At 42.0% G+C, this 17,545-nt stretch overlaps 1 protein-coding gene across 1 annotated transcript in view; it reads left to right on the top strand.

Moving 5' to 3' along the window:
- LOC111222765 (transmembrane protein FAM155A-like) overlaps positions 1–17,545 on the top strand; it is a 29,759-nt gene that overhangs the window by 9,872 nt on the left and 2,342 nt on the right. Inside the window, exon 2 of the mRNA XM_022746605.1 lies at positions 16,619–16,790. Coding sequence (XP_022602326.1) covers positions 16,619–16,790 — 172 coding nt within the window. The remainder of the gene's footprint in view (positions 1–16,618; positions 16,791–17,545) is intronic.

The following is a 17,545-nucleotide window of genomic DNA, read 5'->3' on the forward strand; positions in this document are numbered from 1 at the left end:
AACATTTTTGACATTTGTGAGGCCACACTGACCTTTGACCTTTGACCCTGAGCCACCAAATTTGAATCAGTTCATCCTTGATTCAAAGTGAACGTTTGTGCCAAATTTGAAGAAGCTCCGTCGAGGCGTCACTGAGATATTGTGTTGCTGAGAATGGGACGGACGTACTGCTACATCTGCAGTTTCTTCCATTAAATTGCCCATTGCACAACACATGCTGCTGTCTTATGGAATAAGTTTGATTTACAGTATGATGGAGTCTGCGCTGCCAACTTAAGATGTTTTTAGTTTATTAAAAAAAGCTTCTCTTGGATACTGTGAGGCCAAATGAGTGTGCGCCGCCTGCGGTAGCGTAGTACATGATGATTGATAAAAATCAACAGCTTTTCCATTCAGAACTTCAAGCTTATCTCGCCACAGCGCTGATTTACATCGTTCTTCCCTCTCTGCTCCGAAATGTTTTCTGCTTGACATGAGCTGACGGAGGATAAGAAGTAGAGGCGGGGAAGTAAGAGCAGGAGGTAGAAGAGAAAAGTCAGCAAAACAGTGTCACGGCTAAAAGCTCGGTGATGTAGTGGTGAGGGTTTGTTATTGGTCTGTGAGAGTTTACATGTCAGGAAGTGATTTCATTTAAATTAAATTAACTAATTTCTTCATGCCAGCTGCTCGTCGTCTCTCCTTCCCCCTGTCAACTTTGTTTCTATCCATCGCTTCAACAGAGGCTTTGGAGGTAGAATTTATTCATCCACCATTTGCTTGTTCCTTATTTCCAGACGTGAGCGTCAATATCTTGAGCTTTTTGAGTTGTTTTAAAATATATTAGACCTGATTGTTTTTTGATTTTTCAAAGTGTAGCTGTGAATGCATGTGTTGCCTTTTTTTGTAATGGGTGTTTTAGTCTAGTCTGTAGCAAAGTATTGGGCCCAAAATCATTATGCAGCCTGCAGGCATAACTAAAGTTTCTGACCGTTTCTATTATGTATGCCGGTCCCAGTGGAGCCATACTGTCAACAGGTCCCTCTTTCTATATCGTCTGACTTCCCCACCCTGTGTGTGACACTCATTAGTTCCTACTGGAGACGTAAGTCTTTAAAAACAACCTGCAAAGACATAGTTTCATTTTTTTTTAAAAAGTCTCAGTAATCTCCTCAAACAGCTTGGGTTAGGGACTATTTGCAGCTGCGGAGTAATCCACATTTGGTGTTTTAGCGAGTGTATGTGGGACTGAGTCAAAATAAACTATAGTTTGTGATCGTGGTAATGAAGGAACATGTCGCCCAGTGCGACTGTGATGACAGCAGTGGAGATCTATGCAGTGTATCGGAGATAAAGGCGACGGTAAACGTGCAATTTCCCATAAATAATTCACTTTCTTTTAAAATACTTCACTGTAATTTGACTTTTAAACCTTTTCAATCGAAAATATAATTGTAAAAGTGTTGATGCGCAGTAGTGAGGTGCTTCATTCATCCAATATATTTTTAACTCTTTGTCAAGGTGAAGCTGTTTAAACATAGAAAACAAAAAGTTGGAGCACGAAAAGGCGAGTCTACAGAGGAGATTTAGACATTTAAAAATTATATTTATTCTAGTTAAGAGTCTGCACCATGATGTTATTATATTATTTCTCTTTCCTGTTGCAGGGAAATGAGGCTTTGTTCCTTCCTTCATGCACGACTTGCAGTAAAGAAAATATTCTGCTGGAACCAAAACAAAACCAGAAACGTGTGTTTGAAATATCTTCCCACATCACACTGTGTAACTTCACTGTCTGTGAAATAATCCACGGTAAACTGGGCGTTCTGTAAGAATGATACTACCCAATAAGTCTTTGTGTAGTCTTAAACATCAGAGGTTTGTGGAGAAAATATAATTATGCTCTTGTTAAGATAAGATGTGAGCTGCGATATTGTCCTTGAGGATTGTTGCTACTCTCTCTCTCTCTCTTCCTGTGGTATCCCGCCCATGGACCTGCGATAAAACAAAAAGATGATGAAGGCAAAAGCACTCAATCATTCTGCTTTTGTTCTAATTTAGAAGACAGAAGTGATGATCTTAAATATCAAATACTCATTGCAGACAAAACCAGATGCAGTAAGAAGTTTCCGTGACAGAGTGAAATATTAAAGTGAAATTTGAAGAGTAGTCTTGAAGCTCAGAGTGAGCTGCTCCACCGTTGCTATCTTGGCAGTGTCAGACTCCGCCCCTAACTCTCAGCTAATCCAAAAGTTGGCAGAGAGGAGGGGGGGTTTTAAACAGGTGTCATGAAGGAGGAAATTAGCTCTAGAGACCAAAACTGTTTTTGTACTAGGCTGTAATCATGTTTATTTCTGCTGTAAAGTTGGACGTTTTAACATGGGAGTCTATGGGGACTGACTCACTGTTGGAGCCAGACTCAAGTGGCCTGGAGGTTGTTGCTTGGTTTTCACTCGTGCGTTTGATGGTTTGTTTATCAGACCTGAAGCGATTTTGCACCACACTTGTTGGAGGGCTGGGCCGTGGGCCCGGGAAGAATCCGTAAATTTTATTTGGGCAGATCTGGATCATTTTTACGAGGAATTAGATTTTAGTCTGGTGCATGTTGTTTGACACTGGCCTTGGAGGAGGTGCGTGCTCTCTGAGTGCCCATGCTCACTGCTGCACTCTCTACAGACAAATGAGACAAACTGAGAATGCACTCCGTTAAAAGAGAGACACGAGCTGCAAGTAAGAGCCACTGAAGCGTTCGGTCTGTTGCGTCCACACTGGCTTTGACTTGTGTTCAGCTGCAGTCAGCAGCAGCTCCCGAGGTCTGAAAGGACGGCGGCCTGTCAGCAGAAATTTATTAGATAAAAATAGTTTTCATGGAGACTCAGCAGGAAGGGATCAGAATTGCTTTTCTGTATTGATTTATTGATTTGTATTGATTCACCCACTTGCTAACCTCGTAGTGACACTGGGAGCACGGATCAATCACCGCAGACGCAGTTAATATGTTCAGAACATACCAACAGCAGGAGGTTGGTGTGATTTAAACGGCTGTCTGTGGAGATTACACTTCACCGAGCCCTCGGGAGCATCTGTGGGTGCTGGGGTGATGTGTCCCATGCCTGAGTGTTGGAGTGAGTGTGGACTGATGCATCTGATAAAAAAAGGAAGCCTATCTGTTCAGTGAGACGAGTAAGTGCCGTCACATGTCGCTTACCGTGCGGAACGACGGCGTCGGGTGCTAATTGACGTCTGGTCACGTGGTCATGGCCTAGATGTCATCGACAGCCGACCTCACGGAAAGAACCACAGCATATATCTGAATGCCTGTATGCATAGCCTCACAAAGGTTATTTACATCTGTTGAATGGAACTACTTTTAAGACAACATGCTTGTTTTCCTCTGGCCCGGTATAGGCCCGGTTCCACGGCCCCGAATCTGGCCCGTATACAGCATGATTGTGAGATGCTACTTCCACATCTGGACCAGTTCTGGCGCAAACACACAGAAAAATCTTTCAGCTGTCAGACGATTTGTGACTGCTTTGTTGTGACATCACAAAGTTACAGGAAGTCCTGACGGCTGGTTTTAAGGCTCAGTTTCTGAATACAGGCTGTGTGCATTTCTCTGTGGACTGAGGCTTTGATACTTTCACAGTATTAATACAGAAGCTAGAGCTGATCTATAATCAAACTACACACCGACATCTGCCTTTAGACCATATGGAGCTTCAACTATATCTCTCAGTGATTTGTCTAAGAGAGCTGCTTCGTTTAGCATAAACAGAGAAGAGATAGAGCATGTCAAACAATTAGCAGAGCCACCTGGTACACCCACAGTCCTGATGTTCCTGCGTGGCCTCCCCTCCAAATCCTCACATCTGATCTGCCAAGTGGGCACCTGAGATGAGAGCTTCTCCGCTGAGCTCTGAGTAGCTGAACCAAGAGCCCCTCTCCCGTCTCTTCAACGGCGTTCAGCTCTGTTACAGCAGTAGATCATTTCTTAACTATTCTCTTTCACACTCAGCATCTGCCTTGATACGGCTCGGCGACGCGAGGAGTTTGGTTTTTCAAGGCTGTGATGTTGACTGTAGACGTGGCGTGAGGACTGCAGGAACTGATGTCAGCTTCCTGTTGTGGGGGCGGAATCAGGAGAGGAAGTCCTCATGACTGTTTAACTTATTTCTCCTTGTACATTAAACTCTTTACATTTCTGAAGTATAACACACCACTGGGCTTCATGTCTGAGCTCTAATGCTTTCAGACTCCTGACTTTTTTCTCGTAGCACAAACTGCAGTCCAAAATATTAATTTGTCGAAAACCCTCTGTTATTCTTATCTCCGTAATACCTCGTGTGAATTATAGAGCACGACTTCCTCTTCTTCCTTTCACTGAGGCGGTGTCTGCGAGAGTTAGCGGTACGCTACAGGTGTCCTCCCTTCTCTTACAGCTGTTTGGGAAATAAATGAGGTAGGAACACAACCTGCCACATGTTAAATGGGCCTCTGCCACCAGAGGATGGGAGGACGACGTGAAGAACTGGCCTCACAGTAGTATATTTAGCATTATTTATTCTTTTTTTCCGCCTCTAGCGAACGCATTTACAGCTCAGATGGGGGAAAAACACACTTACTGTATGATTCTGTTACTGTGACTGAAATACTTTCTTATTTTACCTCGTTCCTGTTTCTTGAGTAGACCTTTCTGAGGCGGTGACGGAGGTGAGTGTTGACACTGACAGTGTTACGTAAGGATTGCACTCTTCATGACACTTATCTGCCCTCCATCACTCACACACTGACCTTTCACATTTTCACCTCCTTTCACTCTGATAAATGAAAAGGCTGATTGCTCCGCCTCAGGCACGCCGTTGCTCCTCATTCCCTCGCTGTCATTACTGCCAACACTTGGCTGATAATGTTTAGCTTGGAAAGTGATCATCAGTGACGTCATTCATCTCATACGTAATAATCTGTGGACACCAAGTTGCAGAGGGTCAGCGCAAGCGTCAGAACAACCGGGACTTCCAGTGCTTCATATGATACGCTGCAGTAATGTAAAATAATAATGTAGTGCTTCTAGTCCTCTGCTACGGTGGCCCTGAGAGCTCAACACACTGCGACTGAAGAAAACACATGCAAACAGACAAAACACGTGCTGCAGAGACTCACAACACAACGGAAGTGTTTCCAGGGGACACTAACGAGTGATGAACCCGGCTGGGACGCACCTGATTAAAAGCAGTGAACAACAAGTGCATCCGGGACGGGTGCGTCACTTTTTTTGTGTCCCCTGGAAACACTACCGTTGTCATCTGTGCTACTCGCAGCGCGTTTGTGTATTTGGTTGTCGTCGTCTGTATTTGCAGCACGTGTGTCGTCATATTGATGAAGTTGTTTTATGAATTTGTTTGTGTTTTGTCTATGTGCATGTGTTTTCTGAGGTTGCCGAACTCTGTCCTCTCAGCATTATTTTACATGTTTATCTCATTTATTTCATCCATATAAGAACGTGTGGTTTGTACGGGGCGTCGTGTCCTGCAGCTTTTTCTCTCTGGGCACATTTTTTTAACTTTGGATGGAGCCAGCTTCAGCTGTTTCTTCCTGCGTCACGTATTTACACTAAGCTAATCAACTCCCAGCTCAGGCTCCATAGTTACACCAAAAACATGTAAGTGGGATCGATATTTTCATTTAACTCTCAGCAGAAAATAAATAAGAGAATTTTCCAAAATGTCAAGCTGTTCCTTTTAAAATGGCAGGCACAAGACTTCCAGTCCTGAATCAGAGCCTGCAGACTTTAGGAAGTAGTATTGGATGAAGATGATAATAGTATTGCTCACTTTGAAACATGTGTAACATGAGCAGTGCAGCTGAGCTCCGTCCAGTTTGTTTTGGTTCTTGTGTGTCAAAGCGTCAAAGCCCCCGCTCAGCATTTATCCGGCTGTGTTTATCGTGGAGCGACGTCTCGGAGGGAGGGTTTCAGTCAATATGTCCTGGGCTTAGGTCGAGCCTCCTGCAGTCAGCGGGCTCTGCATCGATAGAGAAAGCAGAGCCACGCTGACCTATTCAGCAGCCTCCCCGAGCTCTGATCCAGCTGAAAATGAATTCTTTAAACCTTTGTAGAAGAGGGCTGCAGGGCTGGCGCCGAGCCAACGGGGATCCTGTGACCAGAGCACGGCTTAATCTACTCAACACGACACCAAACCTGGGAAACAACCTCGTATTTAGTTTAGACTGGGTTTGTTTCCCACAGCCGAGAGGATTTCCAAGCCAATTCTCAGATCTACCTGTTTTGTGAATATATCCAATTCATCGCTGCGCCTGCGTGCTAAACCAGGCTGAAAACAAATCCTGCCATACACATTCATGGTCATGTTTTTCTTAGAACTAATCTACAAAACATAGTTCAGGGAATTGGATGCAGTTTACGTCCTCGTGCCTTGATAGGTGGATCCAATCCTCCTTGTCCACACATGGATCAGGAGCTGCTGCACAAGACAAAAGAGATCTTAAAAATATCCTGGATCATGTCAGTCAGACCACACGCTCCGACGTCCCATAATTCCCTGTGCTCCGTGGGGCATTTCCAGTTAGAAGGTGCGAGGTTTCTGGAAGCTTCTGGAGGCCTGTCAATACGATTGATGGATCACTAATCAAGGCCTCTGTTTGCTGTTTTAACCTTTACACATTGTTCTTTCAGACGGGTGTGCTTCTGAGAAACTGACATGGCTCGTACCATTTTGTCAGTGTTTTTGTTTTCATTATGAATATTTATTTACAACACAAAGATATCAGTGATGGGAGGGTGAGAACCACAGAAAATTTAAAATATGAATATGTTAAAAATGAGGCTTGATTTGTGTCTTGTTGAAGAGGTTATATGGCTGGTAATCTGTATAATACACAGGTATATTCTTCTCAACAAGAGAACATAAGCTCAGAACAATGTGTATAAACCCCGTTGTTTAAAAAGAATATGCTCAACATTTTGGGAAATACCTATAATCGTTTAAAGGAGCTATTTGTAAGTTTTGCTAATGCTACATAGCAAACGTTAGCATTAACAGCTGTTTATTTTACCAGTCTATAAGAAGTGTTACGAGTTCAGCATCAAGCTTCACACACATATAGCTTAGCATAAAGACTCCAAACAGGTTGAAACAGCTAGCTTTCCCCCGGTTTCCACTCTTTGTGCTAAGCTAAGCTAACCAGCTGCTGGCTGCAAGCTTAATATTTTGCGTGCAGACGTTGTCATGGTTTTGAGTTTCAGTCTGCTCATTCATTCAGTCCAAGTCCTTGGGTCATGGCTAAAGCAGTGACTGCTTTGTTGTGACATCACAAAGTTCAGGAAGTCCTGACGGCTGGTTTTAAGGCTCAGTGTCTGAATGCAGGCTGTGTGCATTTCTCTGAGGACTGAGGCTTTGCTACTTTCTCAGTATTAATACAGAACCTAGACCTGATCTATAATCAAACTACACACCGACATCTGCCTTTAGACTATATGGGAGCTTTAAGTTAGGTTTTTTAGTATTAGTATTTAAGATAGGTAGTACAGTGTTTGTTTATGGATAATGATGTTTGAACACCATCAGTTTGTCATTAATCATTCACATTTTTCATCTGCAAATTTTTGTGGCTCATTAATTTAAATATTCAGTATTATTAAAATAAAAATTTAAAGGCTTTTGCAACCTTGACAGCGGTATGAGCTCTCTAGTTATAAATGTTTTACACCAGTTTAACCCAGACTTACAATCTGGGTTACATGCTGCATCATTTCCAGTGAATTTGAATCCAGAATATTATCAAACATTGTTTTTTTATATAGTGAAAATCTAAAGAATAACGACTTTAAACTTGTTGTTTGGACTGTTTCATTTCTGATACTGAAGTTAAACTTAACTTAAAATCATTCAACTTGCTTAGAATCTGTGCTCACATTGGACCTTTATATAGATTTATGAATTGCCTGCTTCTTTTTTAACACATCTTATTTTTGGTTTGGTTAAATGATGACTTGGGCAGATTATTTACGAAGCCATTTTTAAACTCAGTCAAATTCACAGTCCTCCACAACAGCTGCTCTTTGACCCCGTTTTATCCAGAGAGCACTTGTTGGTAGAAGATGACACAGTGAACGTACAAACAAGGGCTGCACTGAAATTGCAAACCATCTAATTTGATGAGGCCGCTCCGCCTCAGAGTGCCATTTTCCAGAAGCACACATACAGCGCCTGGATACGTTACATCACCGGGGGACGGGGATGTAATAAGTGCGGACATCAATGCAGGAAGACAGACACATGTTTACATCCCTGTCCTGCTTGATTATCCAAGGGTTGCGTCAGTGACCTGAGGCAGCTGCTGAGATTTGAGTTGTGAGCGCATCAAAGCCCTGCCAAACATTTTGTCAGGGGTTGATGTTGTGTGTGTGTGCTTTATAAAATTTAACCTTTAAAAAAATAAAATAAAATAAAATAAATCGTCCTAATTTGACGTTTTTTTCAGTATCAAGAATCTGGATGTAATATTTCGCACAGTCGGTACATTACAGTGCCGACAAAATACCTCAAACGAGGATAAGGCGTCTGAAAATAGCCCGGGTAGTGTGAGAGCCGCTTCCTGTTTTACCATGATTTGTGTGAGTGGTAATGATCTGTGTCATTCAGCTTCTAACTGGGATCTCACTCTGCCGCTGACTCATATTCTTTTTATAGCTGTCATTCCACTTTACCGCCGCCACGTGTGCGTGCGCGCGACAACACCGCCCAGCTGGGAGGGAAGAGCGTCAATAATAATAATGATAATAATAATAAGAAGAAGAAGAATTGAAGTTTTTACCTAAAGCCACATGAGTGCAGTCAACCCGGTGTTTGATTAGTGAAGTACAGTTCAGGAATAGGCTGCACATCACTGTTCGTACACCTGACTACACATCACAGCGGCTAATAATAAACACACACAGTCAGTTAAAGACGTGTGGAGCACAAACTGAAATATACAGAAATGTTTTTAAAATGTATATATACATGTACATACAGTATGTTTGAAAATATATAATTATTTTTTATATTATGGATAACATGTTGCGAGCATATATGTTCAAAATAAATATGTACGTTTATTAAAACAACATGCATATAAATATCTATATGCTTATATATGTTATTTTTTTATTAATTTATTATTAATTTTAAACATGTCTATCCTCACATTCTGTTAAACTGGTTAAACTTGAGGATGGATATACATGTACATAACAATATAAGCATACATACATAAACATACATATGTGTTTGAGCTGGACATATATGTCAATATAATTTTTTCCAATTTCCAATAGGTTTTATATATAATTTTTACATATGTTTTTATTTTAGATGTATATATTTTATTTTATTTATATATATATATATATATGTATGCTAAATATGAAGCTAGAGCTGGCAGTCCGTTAGCTTAGCATAGAGACTGGAAACAGGGGGAAACAGCTAGCTTCAGTCCAGAGGCAATAAAATCCACCTACCCCTTGTAAAAAGTGGAGATTGGGGAAAAGCTTTGGAGCTACAGTGAAGAGAAGAGTGAATGTTGGCTGGAGTGGCGACTCCAAATGAATGCTAATGTTGCTCTGTGGCTACAGGCCAATGAAAACTTGTGATAGTGTGTCAGTATTGTGCTTGTTGTACCGCAGGCAAGTGGCCAGAATATCCATTAATGCACATTTAAGGCCACCACCAGATTCAGTGTAATTGTGTAGCATCAGCAGCATTTATATTCATGACAAACAATGCAAATGTACATTGTTGTTCGCTGCATTTTATTCACATCAGGACGGAAAACTTCACTGAAGAAGCATAAAGATCATGAAGGAATTTAAAAGTCATCATCAGCATCTATATGGGAAGAAAATACATAACATTTTGTAACCCCCAGTTAATCATGTTTCATAATATTTTATTGTCATTAGACAGAAACAATAAGAATCATAAGAATATTATAATAAAAAACAGTGAAAGAAAGTGAAAGTGTGTCTTTAACGTGGAGAAATCCAGTACACATTTACATAACACAGAAGGAATATGCGTGTATGTGTACTTACTTATGCGTAAGTACTACAAGTGCTACTATGATTTATACATACAAATCTGTATGACACAGAGTATATTACTTTAATCCTTTTACCTGCATGATTTCACTTTGTGTAGCACATCCATTTAGTCCTTGTTTCATTCATTCACTCCACTAGTTCTTCACATGCACCTACACTGGGCTTCCCCTCTGCCTCCTCTCTTCTCTTGTAATTCCTATTTTAACGCACTTATTCTCCATATTCCAAGGAAATATTCATCCATTTTTGTCCATTATTTCACACCTAATAAAATAAATAAATCCTGCTCTGAGATTTTGGAACAAATGAAAACCACCAAACAAAAGTTCTAGTTGTTATTTTTTCCGCTCTACGATTTGAAGTTGTAGTAGGAATTATTCTTGTTTCGGTTCTTCTTCTGTCCCTCGTCCAGTTCCACTTACTCGTGTTGAAGGGAAAATTTGGCGAGACTATTACGGTTATTTGATGTTTGACATTTCCTCGTGGCGCTGGTGGTAATTCTGCAGCTGAAGGAATATTCAGCAAACACTGAAATGTCTCTGCAGCTCAGCGGTTGCTCTCCCACAGTCGCCTCTGTGTCAGCTGGTTTGTGGATCATGGGAATGGCGAGGGGAAGCCCCTGCGCCCAGGAGAAGCAGCGGCTGTCAGCCTGAGACGGCTGGTGGAGTGACCAACACTGAACCAGGTTTACAACAAAGGGGGGGGTGTATATGTCCATCTGAGCTGAGCTGGGGACCCCCCCCACCCCCTTGCAGCTGAGCAGAGAGAAAACCTTAAAGTAACCAAGAACCATTTCATTATGTCCTTTTCTTTTTCTGCAGTTGCTGATTTATATTGCACCAAAATAGTTCAGTAGTTCCCCTCATCCTTTCACACGTAGTACAGTTTGCTACCTGCTGGTTGCAGCATCATTACATTATGAAATAGTGTGACTACCACACACGCACACACACTCACACACACACACTCCCCATTGAGACAGGGTTGCTCCAGCATTTGATTAGAGAATGTTTTTGCTCTATCAGATTGATTGATGCTACATGACAACACACCTCCCTGAAGGCGGCAGATGCACATTTTTCCAAGCTGCCACTTATTTTATGTGCTGAGCAGAAACACAAACTAATATTAATAATAATAATAAAAAACTTTATTTATATAACACTTTTCGTTACAAAGCTACAGAGTGATTTACATGGGTTAAAACATTTCAGGACTAAAGCACTTCAAATGAAATCTCTTAAAGGCGATCAGTGAAATCTTCAAATCAATTCTAAAACTGTGAAGAGAGGCTAAAACAAGGGCGATATGGTCTTGTCTTCTAGTATTAGTTAAAAGCCGAGCAGCTCGCTCGCGCTTTACTGAAAGCGTGACATTTTTGTTGGCTCAACCCTGAATACAACGAATTATAATAATGTGACCGAGATGAAATAAAATCGTGGATGACCTGGAGATCAGGCCGTGAGAGAGAAGAGGCTCCTCAACTGATACCTGGAAGTATTTAAGTTGAACTGACGTTGTAGCACACACAGAATACCTGTGGCGTTTGTTTGGACCTGTGTCGATGTTAGAAGTTTTAGTTATTTTTGTATTTGTCCCTGTGATTCAGATGTCAGTGTCAGATCCCATCTATGATTCAAACACCTCCCTGTGTTTGTTACCTGGTGACTCTGACTCCTCAGATGTCAGTCAGTCGCTGCCATGGGAAACGCCCACCCCAGATGCTTGAAGCTGAGCTGCTGCTTCCACTAATATGTGCAAAAATCATTTTATTCCATTATAGTTTATATTTATATGCATCTGCACAGGATGAAGGTTTCTGAATCTGCCTCTGCACAAAGAGATGAAGAGGAAAGAGAGAAAGCAATAAACACTCAGACTAATTCAGCTGTTTGAATAAAGTTATGAAGAGTGTTTCCTGGCCTGTGCAGAAGCAGAAGCTGGGCCCAGAGTATGACTTTACTGCATGCTACAGAAAATAATGCGCAGTCCATGACTTGTTCTCCAGCCTGCTTCTTATATAATTGTAATCACTGTGGCGAAATTCAGATGCCAGTGCTGCTGACACTTATCTGCCAGAGCGTCAGCGTTTGAATCTTAATTTTTAAATGTTATTTTTAGGCTTCAAAAGATTTGCACGTAAGCACTGGGAGGGGGAAAAAAAAAAAAAAAAACGTCTTCCTGGCATATTTTACATCTCTGCGTCAGTGTAAGTGTCCACGACGTCAGGACCACTTTCTCCTTGATCTCATCGTTGGAAGTGAAGATTTCAAGTTGTGGACAGATGTAACACCTAAAGGGGGGTGAAAACACAAAAGGCCGGGCTGGGGCTGAAATCAGCTGCAGGCGTGAAGCCCACGTTGCCGGCTTGCTGTCTGTCCTGTCTGTGTCTCTGGGCTTCAGTAGATTGTTTGAAGCAGACTAAGCTGCATGGCGACAGAGGCTTTTTGAGTGCCAGGTTCCCATTCACACTGATCACACATTAGACTGATCAAATCAGACTCCTGGCCTGCTTCCTGACTAACTCAATTTGCTCTCATACGCTTCCCTTTTCACGCTGAGCACACGCACGCACACACACACACACACACACACACACGGGCCGGGATGCACGCGTAAAACGTGTGCACACTAACAGAAAACCAGCAGAGAGTGCGGGGCAGTACCCATTGAGCTCTAATGAAAAGCAGAAAAAGCCGTTACCTTGGCAACTGCCAGCATACATCTTCAGGAGGACCCAGATTTCCTGTCTGACTGCGGTCGTATTGTTTTGGTTGTCTTTTGATAACCGCGGCATCCCTAGACGGATTATCTCACCGCTGGCAAGAATTTATGCTAAATCATCGCGATTTTAAACAGCAGCCATTTGTGAGACAGGAAGCCGCCACGCTGAAAATCTCCAGGCGTGGATTTAACACCTCCACCTCCACCTCCACCCAAACTCACATGTAATCAGTGATCTGAGTGATTTTATCTTGGCCTTGAGCCAGTTCCTCCTCTACGCATTTGAGCTGTGGAGCCTCTCCGTGGGGAGAACACTGCCGCTAAAAGCAGAGGATGATGGGAATTAAACTGTCAGTGTGATTTATCCAAATTACCCTCCAACATACAAAGAGGTGTAGTCGCTGCGGTTTGAATGAACATGTTTATTATGACAGAACATCCACAGAAAAAGCTTTTTTTTTCTTTTACCAGTTCAACCTGAAATAAAATGGAGACAGATCTGCCTTCAAAACAACAAAACCACTTTTTTTTTTTTTTTGTTTTTGAAGGATGACATCATTTACTACAAAAACAAATACTGGAGGATTGAACCTGTGCAGTGCAGTATAACACACACATGAAGTCATAGGTGTCTGGAATATATTTGATTTCACAAAGGGTTCGGGTCCATGTTGTTCTCGTCATAATCATTCTCATCACCATCATAATCAGATTATTCTAATTATTATAATTGCCGGTGCAGTGTTATCTTTGTATGCTGGTCTAAACAGGAAATAAACCAGAGCCCTGTTCGATTTCTCAGCGTTTAGATGTACGAGGGAGGGTGGAGGAGGGGGCAGAAGATTTACCTTCTTCAGCCGGGTGGAGGTGCTGGGTGTAATTTAACCAAACATCCATGACACAGGGGACAGTTAACGACCCCATCTTTGAGCTATGGACGTTCCCCTGTGGTTAAAAAACACAGGGGATAATTAACTGCGGGTGCAGTGTGTGTTCTCTATTGCGGTGATGTTTCTGTGGGCGGCTGTGATTGCACTTGCTAAATGCTAACAGGACAAACAGGAAACAAAACTTCCGAGGGAAAGTTTAACTCGATTCTGTTGCAAACTGCAAAATTAAATCTCTCATATTATTAGTTTAAAGGCCAAATTATCTTCTAATGATGAGCAGTGGCGTCCTACACGTGCACTTTGTGTTTTTTGTCCATACTTTGCTCACTCTGAAGTGGGCGGGTCTCAGTTGGGAAAAAATATGATGTCACATATTTCACTGCACCAATCAGGCTTATGTGTCTTAATGTTACCCACAATGCAACACAACAACAACAGCCACCAGTTTGGTTGAAGAGTGTGTTGTCGTACTCCCCGACACCTGTGATGTGTTAAAGTGGCGGAGTTCCCCTTTAAATCTGATCCTGTTGCTTCTGTAAGTGTAAAACTGTTAATGCTGAACATTTTATTATTCTCCTACATGGTAATTACCTGATTGCTGCTAATGGTTTGTTTTAGTCTGTGATTCATGACTTGGAAATGGCTGTTGTGCCTCTTTTGCCTGAGTGCATCACATAGTCAAACGACTCTCTCAACAACCTTTCATCACTTAAGCAGTGGCACATTTCTTCTTTGATTTCATGGGCAGATCTTTTCCTTGCACCTGTGACTGACAGTAGGCGACACGCCGCGCTGCCATCACGTTACAGGAGACAACGGCCTCTGATGGAGCCACAGTGACGAAAGCGGCGCAAGTTGCTGATGGTGACAATAGAGTAACCTTGTGTGGGTTGTACATGATGAGGCAGCGTGCACATGACTTGCCTCTGGTTGGAGACACAGGTCGACGTGTTCACTTCCCTCCGTGGGTGAAAACCCTGAAAACTCCTCAAGATAACCTTGCTAACCTGAAACAGAACATGTGACATGTAGGACATGATGTGACTGGGACATGGAGCAGCTGTTATCTTGGTGTAATTAATGGTTGGAAATGGTGATTCTCTTGTTAGCATAGCAAGAAACAAGAGCAGCTGTAAATGAAGGATTAATTAATCCATAAAGCTGTTGACAGACATTTAATCAATATTTTGGTTTGTGGCAAAAAAAAAACCTTTAAAACAATTGATATAATTCCCATAATCCTCAGCATTATATCCTCTAAACATCACCATGTTAGCATCATCAACGTGAGCATGTTAGCACGCTTATGTTAGCATTTAGCTCATAGCGCTGCTTGCTATATAGTTGAGTCATTTTTTTTAGCCATGCTGAACCAAACTGAGGGGATTCTTATCACACATGTTGTGTGTTTATGTCAAAATATGTTATAATATTGACTAGGAGGTTGCAAATATTGATATTGGTATTGGTTCAAATAATCAATCGTTAGTTGTTTTTAGGCAACACAGTGAACTAAATACTCATGTGTCCTGCTGCACATGAAGCGTTTGTTTTCACTTTTCTGATCTAAAGTTGTTGATGTTTTCATTCCCTCGTGGTTCTTTTTATGCCTTAAAACTGCTTCTAAACTCACACTGAACCAATTACACGCCGGCCAGCCCGTGTAGCAGAAGTCACATGAACTCAGCAGAAGTTGTGTCGACCTCTCCTCTCACCGGGTCGGAGATTTTGGCAGCAGGAGAGGGTTCTAAACAAATCCTATTACACTCTCTCTATATGATGGATTGTCTGTGCTCTTTGCTGTAATTTCCCTTCTCTGGTGCTAATCCCAGTAAAAAGCACATGAAGAAATAGCTAAAAATGAGAATAAATCCAGACTGTGGTTTGCCCTTGGTTCATTTTGTTTTGCTAAGCTTTCCAAGCCTCAGGCTTTGGCTATTACATGTCACCATCTGTCTCCTTATGCACATGAGTCTGTGCATTTTGTGTTACACCCTGCCTCTCAGTGAAATGCAGCAAATCTAACTCGGAGGAGGACAGAGACTTGAATTTGGTGAGGTTATTCCGTTTTGATTGACACCGTTGTCAAACAAACCAAACTAAATGAGAAAATGCCTTTAGTAGTTTTGACAAACCTCTCCACAGTTGAATCGTGTAGAGCTGAAACAATTAGTAAATGAAAAGAGTCACTGATTGACAGAATATTAATGAACCATTTAAATCCCCTGTTAAGCAAAAACTTCCTTAAAAGCTTGTTAAATGTGAATATTTGGTGCTTTTCTTTGTCTTATATGATGGTAAATGAAATATATTTTGCCTTTGGGCTGTTAGTCAGACAAAACACACAGTTTGAAGACATCGCTTTGGCCTGCAGTGAATGGTGATGGACATTTTTCACAATGTCTGACATCTCATAAGCCAATTGATCGAGGAAATGTTGGGCGGTAACTCTGTAATTATTTATTATTGTCAAAGTTATTGTAAAAAATTCAGTGTCCTCTACCTGCTGCGGCAGCCTCTCATTATTCATGTCCCATAAATAAGCAAATCCTCACACTGTATTTGGGATGCCTTCCTCTGTGTGAGCTAACCCTCTGCAGTGAGATTGATCCAACAGACCAGTGGCCCTGCTAGCAGCCTAGCCTTGGCTAATATCTCCTGAGCTTTCATTAATGCATCAAGTGCTGGGTATCTGTGTGAGAAAAGAGTTTGTATCTGATGCTCAGCGGTTTAAATATACAAGTAATTACTTTCCAGGAGACGGAGTTGGGGTGATAAATAACTACCAAGCAGATGTTTTGTTTCTTGTACAGAGAGCAAATGTGCCGCGCTATTAACAGAGGGAGAGCCAAATAACTTTCAAACCTCAACTCATCACGGAGCAGAATATATTTATGTCGTCTTCTCTTCTCTTCCTCCCCCTCAGACGGCCTATAAGCCCTGGCTGTGTGCGCAGTATTTCCCCACGTTCCAGCAGTCCTGTCAGAGGAAGGTACCGTGCCACCAGTACTGCCTGGAGGTCCAGCAGAGCTGTCCGTTCATCCTGCCCGATAACGACGACCTGATCCACGGCGGCAGCCCCAGCTTCATCTGCACAGGTTAATACCGCCTCGCTGGCCAGTGTTTACTTCCTGTTTACAGCAGCAGTGTGTTTGCATGTGTGGGTGTTTGTGTGGCCTTTTCATTCTCTTCAGAGAAAACCCTCTAATTTAATTAATGTTAATGAACAGCATTTTTATAAAAGGGTGCACAGTATTAATTCATCCAGAATGTGTGTCTCCATATTGCCTGGATGGTATTCCTCCAGGAAAACAACAGAGGCCTTTCCAAAGGCTTTCTGATGACATCTAGTGGCGAGTCTGAGCACAGCCGCGCTCACACAAGGACATTTTAACAGTGCATTGATGAATTGAATTTGGCCTGTCCCTCAATATTTACTGCAGTTTATATTGTAGTAATCACCAAGGACTCTGCCTCAGAGGACCAGACGCTGGCTGGATGCCAACACACAAGTTATCTGGAGGAGATGAGCAACATAACAACATCAGCTGAAAAGGCCCACACAGGTGTTTTCAGCTCCGGTTGAAGCTGAGTGGACCTGTGCTGGGAATTACATCTGGACTTAATGAGCTTAGGGACTGGAGGAAAATGAGTGGTTGTCAGAGAACGGTAATGTCAACAATGTTCAGGGACTTTTTTATTTTTTTACAATTTATACAGGTGCGAGAAAAAGTGTGTGAACCCTCCTTTGGAAGGACCTTGTTTTTCGACATTGATTTTTTATCGAAGTCATAAACGTAGACAGACACAGTGTCCCTAAGCTAATATCATACAAACAATTATAATATTTTGT

This window comes from Seriola dumerili, unplaced genomic scaffold (assembly GCF_002260705.1).
Source record: "Seriola dumerili isolate Sdu_G_001 unplaced genomic scaffold, Sdu_1.0 BDQW01000105.1, whole genome shotgun sequence".
NCBI classification, from domain to species: domain Eukaryota; kingdom Metazoa; phylum Chordata; class Actinopteri; order Carangiformes; family Carangidae; genus Seriola; species Seriola dumerili.